Source organism: Buceros rhinoceros, unplaced genomic scaffold, assembly GCF_000710305.1.
Source record: "Buceros rhinoceros silvestris isolate BGI_N320 unplaced genomic scaffold, ASM71030v1 scaffold30746, whole genome shotgun sequence".
Lineage (NCBI taxonomy): Eukaryota > Metazoa > Chordata > Aves > Bucerotiformes > Bucerotidae > Buceros > Buceros rhinoceros.
The window spans coordinates 1,306-8,392 of record NW_010418597.1 but is presented as its reverse complement, the minus strand read 5'-3'; the positions used below and the strand labels follow the sequence as shown (position 1 = coordinate 8,392).

Sequence of the window (7,087 nt, the reverse complement as noted above, 5' to 3'; positions counted from 1 at the left end):
CCACAAATTCTACAGGTGGTTTTTTTTGGTTTTTTGGGGGCGGGTTTTTTTTTTTTTTTTTTTTTTTTTTTAAACACAGTAAATACAGATGGAAATGAAAGTTAGCCAGAAAACGTCCCATGCCTGCTCCCAAATCCTCACGGCACTTCACTGGAACTGTGCTTAAAAGACTGTCTCACTGTACCAGGTGTTTCAAAGAAACAATCAAAGTCTTTACATTTATCAACATGTAGCATAGTAGGAAATTACTTTGAATTCCATAATTTCCGCACCACAGTGGCTTAAGTGAACTATGAGGGGGTTTTTTTGTTTGAGGTTTTTTTTTTTGGCGGGGAGATTTTGGGAAGGGGAGCAGTCACACCATCAACTCTGTGTTACACTACATATTTAGGCTCATTAAAGATCTTTTCAAATTTGATATAAACCTATTTGTTCATTTGTTAAAATGCATAATACAAGTCTGAGAATCAGAAATAAGGTAATAACAACAAAATCAAATACAATCCATGTATGCACCTTCTGGATATAGTTTTTGAAGAAAGAACACATTCTAAAGTAAGCACTTTTAAAATAGAATATTCCTTCCTGATAGAACATTAACTTTAGTTTTCAACTTCCTCAGTTTATGCACCTTGCATTTTGATACAATTTAATGAGGGCCCAAACACATCTTACTAGAATTAAGTCTGACCAGAAAGGCTGAACAACTCTCCAATCAACTAAAATCATCCATAGATGTTCAAGACGTAAGTTGTTGTTTCACAAAATAGATATAAACAAGAATACTTCATGTTTGCTTAAAGTTAATTTTTCTCCTTAAGCAAATCATGCTAAATTAACTCTAAAAGTGATTTTAAAACCATTTGGACATCTTTAGATATTGTAAGTCTGAAGCAGTTTTCCTACTTCAAAGCATCCTTTAAAATGAACAAGACATTACAGTTTATATGGTCATATTTTTAAATTAATTTATTAAATACTTTCACAGTACTACAAATTTAACATTCAAAAATAAGGTATGATGCCACGGTAGCTTACTTCTTTCAGGCCAAACTTGGTACCACGCCCAAGTCCAACAGTACTGCTGGCAAAGATTATCTTAAACAGCCTACATGAACAGTATTTCTTGATTTTACCCTTTAACGCTTCAGTGACTTTTAAAGTCATCTCTAAGAACAGTTTGCTTTGAGTAGCAGTACTGTACAACACCTTTTTTTCCCAGGGCTATCAGTCTACCTCAAATGGAAACAGTTCCATACGAAAATGCTGAAGTTAGGCTTTACATCACTGTCTAGATTCCAGCTAAACATTCACATTAAATTTTGAATGTTTAGTTGAACTCTGTGCAAAAACTGCCACTGTTAAAAGCTTTAAATAAGCTTCTGAAGGACAGTTTCAATTAACACCTAAGGTTAAAAACCTCAACCAAAAGCTAGCTTTAACTATTTAAGAAAATCAATGTTTCTGGATGTTCAGTTACCTGCAATTCTGGCACAGACTCATTCCTGAACAATTCTTTTTTTCACACGATAGCTAATAGTCCTAGAATAATCTCACTGATCTAAGATGTCTTTGTATCTCTACAACCACAGTCGTGTTCCAAGGGTTCCTTTGATTTGTAGCAGTGTAGTTACTTCAGTTTGACCTTCAGACAAGTTCACATGCTTTTTATTAAAAATTACAGCTGCTTAGATTATACTATTCTATTGAATTACATAAATCAGAAGACATTAAAAGTATTGTTTCCTGGTTTCCGTTTCTTAGAATAAAATGCACTAAACTGTGTCTCAGTTCCTTTCATAGCTATGCTACTGACTTCCTGTATGAGTTCCAGCAATTACCTGCTTCACCATTTCTCCTCTTTATTTCCACTTTGTCTTGATTAAAATGTATATACACCACGGAAGTAGAATCAGAAAAAATGCATCCTTCTTTCTTAGCTTATAACTGTAAGGATAGCATTAGAAGGAGCACAATAAAGAATCCTTCAAACACAGTCTCACAGTGAGATCTGCAACACAGCAAATTGATTGTGAAATGCATCAGTGACCACCTAAGTTTCAGAATTAATGTGCTAAACCAACCACCTTTCCAGAGTATCGTAACACTATGTATTTATCTACTTTCAGGAGTCTATGACAGCTAAAGACATTACACTGGGAAGCCAAGTTTTCCACACGTCAAAAACTAAATATGATCCAAACTTAAAAAAAAACCCAAATAAAATAAAACAGAGGCAGAGGGGATGCAGGCCAACACTAAAAGAGACAACTTTGGAAGTAACAATTTCAGTGAAATGCCTGAGCATGCGATGTGGTTCCAGTCTGGGTACTCATTAATACTGCATGCTGACAACATGAACAAACCTTATCCAAATCAGGCATAGGTAGATGACAGGATTTGTCAAACTAACCAAGGCACATGATGCAGACCTCATGTCGGCTTGAAACCACAGACAGGAGTGTAACGTATCAACACTAAACGTTTTCACACTAACGTGAATAATGCTTGTCCTCAGGGCCTCTATAGCAGTAATACATCACAAATGGGAAGAAAATAAATTTCTGCACCCCAACTGCACTAAAATCCTTTAACAAATACCGAAGTATATTAGGCTACCTGTAAAACCTAAAAAGGCCAAGACATGTAAATAAATAAAACACACTTTTATACTGAATTAAATCCTTTCTACTTACTTTTATACTATTCTCCATAATCCGTTTAATGAATACCATTACACATTAGTCTCAAAGAAAAATTTAAAAACTTAGATCTTTATGAACACGCTGAATTTTCTGAATACAGCAGTCGCAATGAGCTCTCTCTTAGGGAAAGCTGTATACTTTACGAACACAGCCGGAAGGTGTAAAACAACAAGCCTCTAACTTTCACGTCATTTGCTGCCACTGCCCCACACAATATGGATGCTACAGAACTTCTGACTATCCTATGAATGCTTTACAGCCTGATTTCTATCAGCTGAAGCCACACTTTTAAGTTATACTGCAAAGTCACTCGCACATCAGAGATCATTTTACTGCCATGGGAAACCAGGAAAGCTTCTAATTTACCAGTAGTCCTAGAACAAAGCAAGCAATACAAAAAAAATTAACAAACTACTAGATTTTCCAGGCTGCTCTCCTGGGTAGGGGTGAGAGAGGGAAATATCCTCAGACCTATAGTGCTACTTCTACACTGAAACAGCTGCCTCTTAATTAATGCACATAAGCTGATGTAGCACGAAAAAACTGATGATTCACATAACACAATAAGGGATCTAAAAAAAAAATTGTTGTTGATTAACTAAAAGGCAGGCAAAGACTAAGTAACACCGATGTTTCAGGTCAAGATAATACTAGAATTTTTTTTGTACTATACTCAACATTAGAAGAATCCTGGTCTTATCAGACTAATAGGAGTCTCCTACTGTTTGTTTTTAGTAACTTTTTATTACTTTAGGTCAAAAAGGTTGAAAGAAATCAGAGCACACAAATAATTTTGCTTTTATTTAAAGGGTTTGGAGGTTAGGGGGTTTTTTTGCTTAGGGGAAGCATTAAAAATTTTAACAGTTTCCTCCAAGACCATGATTTCTGAACCTACTACAAAGATAACATAAAGCTTATATATAGGTGTTTTTGAGTTCAATTTACCTTATAAGTGTAGAAGGCCCTATCTCACTTTTCCTACGTGGTTCAGAGCATGCCCTAGCAGAATTAAAAACATTACACTCTTCCTTCGCTGGGGAAGTCCAGGCATTACCTTCAACTGAAGCTCTCCCACCCCACTGTAAGTGAAGAGGAAAGTGAGAATTGATACATTAAGGATAACTGGCCTGTATTACAGAATTGGTTAAGCAGGTCTTCCCTCTAGGAAAGTTTTTTCCCCCCCATATTGCTTTGCCCAAAACCATTTCTTTTGCCTTACTCAGTGTTGGGGCCACCTCATTAGGCACCTCTCCCATACCCTTTCACAAACTCAAGAATCTATGTCTCTTAAGAAGTTCCTTCCCAGCCAGTCAGTCAGTCAGACTTTTACTAAGTCTCGACCCACAGCCCTAAAATGTAATTCTGAGCTACATATGCTCTCGCACAGCTCTCAGCACACACTGCCACTGCCTCAGCTAATGCCAGGAACTGCAATACCATGAATTCACAAACACATCTTGCTACTGAAAAACGTACATTCATCCCATCTCAAAAACAAGGACAACGTCAAAAATCACCATCTTTCCAGCTGTTCAATGAGAAAAACCTGCATCATACAAAAAAAGAAACAAGTAAAACGCATTCCAAGATGCTTTCTTATAATACAAGAGTCAAGCTGCCCTTGACCTCGTTAAGCACGAATGAAGAGTCCGTACTTTGGCTTCCAAGAACCTTTCTTTCAAGAGCCCCGATTAAAAAACATTTCCATGTAGAGACAGCCCTGATCTAATATTTACAGTACACTCAGGGTAAGTGCTGTATTTACCGACAAAATTACTACCCAGCATTACCATAGGCAAAGATATGAGGGTAACATCAATTGCTACAACTCGGATTCTTTTACCCTGCTGAAATCTGACAACACTTTTTCCAAGTATCCCATCTGCATACTATCATCATAATCCCTTTTGGCCTAGGCTTCAGCACTACACTGTCAAGATGTTCAGATCACTTCAAAGAATTTATACCGAATGTGATGTTACCTTAACCAGGCTCTAAGAGTCATCAATTTTACCTGAAACATATTCTCATCTCTGTTACTGCTTTGCTTAGAAGAAGCTGCACCTTTCGAACTTTCACCAGTCTTTTGTTTCTTTACAGGCTTTTCTGGAGCTGCTTGCTTTTTCCGCTTTGCCTTGGAGAGACAATGAAAGAAGAAAAGCATGACCCATAACTCATTCTGTAAGTTACAGACACATTTCATCAGATACTATGGAATGCACATTATCACCTTCCTGCTGTGAAGGTAAGAATCCAACACTGTACATTTAGACTGGAATTTAAAAAAAAAAATCTTTAAATGAGCCTAATTCTGTTCCCAGTGAAGTCTGCCATAATACTTCGACTTTAGAAAACCAAATTAGATCAAAATACATTTCAAAAATTCTACACTTTCTGCACAGTAATACTGTTGGTTCACTAGTTTTAATAAAAAATTTACAGTCTGATGGAAGTTTCGCCTTCCTTTCCACTGAGTGCAACAAAAAATGCAAGACAGCTTACAATACTTCCAAAAACCAAAATAACTAGATGAGATAATGAAGAAAGAATCTGGAAATAAGCTCCATCATAGCAGGTTTGTTTTTTTTTTTTAAATCAGGATCCAATCTCTAACCACAGCATGATAGATTCAACATTCTTTTAAAACATTCAGACAGTATCACCTGTAAATCAAATTACCCACAAATGCCAGAAAGTTACCATTTCTGCTAATTGTTATATGGGAACCATACCTGCCCCCAAAAACGGAGTACAACAAAGACACAAAAAATTAGTCTCACCTGATAGAATCATATTGTGGATAACCTCTCTTAAAGACAAACAGTTCCAACAAATATGGGAGGTTATAATAGAGAAAATCACCTTACTGCCCACTAAAGCAGACTGTTAGACTATGCCTTTTCAGGAATACAGTTCCCCAACAAAAAAATCACCTGACCATTTTCTCTTATATTAAGATGACAGAATGCCTAATTTGCAAAGTGCAAATCACGTTTGAACTGATTCAGTAAAGCAGATCAGGTCTCTTCTCGTATCACATTAAAAGACCTGATGTCTGCGTTACCATCTAGCATGTCTTAAAAAGATAAATTTGTTTTTTTCTGGTTTTGTTCATAATTACTGGTACACCTATGCAAATTGATAAATTAAATGATGGGAACATTCAATTTATACATTTAAAACAGTCAACATATGTTGAAATTAATCAACTCAAAGATATTCAGGCTGTCTCAGCTTTTAAGTGAAAAAGTAGCAGATGGCATTACAGTAAGCGTTAAGAATCTGAAATTAAGAGAAAAAGAATGTACAAACAGGGGAAGCAAGCGGCACATGGAGGGCAGGGCAAGTGGAGGTTTTCATTTTGGACAAATAATCCAGAAATCGAGAGCAAGTGTGAGGGGGGTGTCTGTCCTGAAAATTAGTCCAAATTCTTGCCACCGGGGGCAGCTTATACAGAAGCCTTCTATCACTTACACAAAGCAGCAAAGAATTCCAGGAAGCTTGTGGTGAGAAAACCCTGAAAAGTGCAAAATCCAACGTCTGAAAAAAGTTTACTGCAAGGCAAAAATCATCCTATCCACCCTAGCCTAATCGTGAGAAGGGGTTTTTCATTTGTTATTGCAGTTGTTGTTGGGGGGGTGGGGCATGTTTTTGGTTAAGTGCCTGATAAATCATATGGAACGATGCACATGTTGTGACATAATGCTCACCTAAACTGGTATTCCTTAACCCCAACCTGAAATAGAAGAGTTAATACAGTAGTAATAAGCTGCATATAATGTTCACCTTTTTGTCAACTTCACTATCTGAATCACTGGCAGACGAGCTTGAAGACACCAGTTCCTTTGACTTAGGCATTCTAGGAAGAGAAAAATAAAGTCAGAACTGTATACACAGAATATGGCCCATTTGGCTGGAAAGCCACCTTCAAACCTGTTCGTAAAGGCACATCTTACTCAAAACCCGCCTCAAGACTCTCCTGCCTTTTCACATAAGCTTTAACACATGCTGTAGATGCAATCTCAAACACTTCTCCTCTTGTATCTGTTCTGCTTTTTGCCACAACTGCATTAAAGGCGGCATTTTAGTTTCTGACATGTTTACCAAGGGACAGTTTTTCAAGTTTCATATACCCCTACATATGGCATAAAAATGGATGTAAAAAAGACAATGCAGTACTGTCCTCCAGTTGAATTCTTTACATTACATTCACAAATATAAACTATTAAGACCCTAGCATTATCTATACTCCTACACGGGCATTTTGCCCAGTTGGATTTGTAAGCAACATGCTCATAATCATCACACGTGCAGCTAAAGTTCCCACCAATATACAAAAGTAAAAAAAAAACACCTTAGCTACAATGACCTACAGTGTGGCA

The 7,087-nt window shown here is 36.9% G+C and overlaps 1 protein-coding gene across 1 annotated transcript in view; it reads right to left on the bottom strand.

The window, feature by feature from the left end:
- The window catches only part of SUB1 (SUB1 homolog (S. cerevisiae)), a 9,940-nt gene extending 3,377 nt beyond the window's left edge, over nucleotides 1-6,563 (bottom strand). The window contains exons 1-2 of the mRNA XM_010138611.1: nucleotides 6,492-6,563; nucleotides 4,720-4,839 (exon numbers count right to left, since the gene is read on the bottom strand). Of these exons, the coding sequence (XP_010136913.1) occupies nucleotides 4,720-4,839; nucleotides 6,492-6,563 (192 nt within the window). The remainder of the gene's footprint in view (nucleotides 1-4,719; nucleotides 4,840-6,491) is intronic.
- Nucleotides 6,564-7,087: the final 524 nt, after the last annotated feature.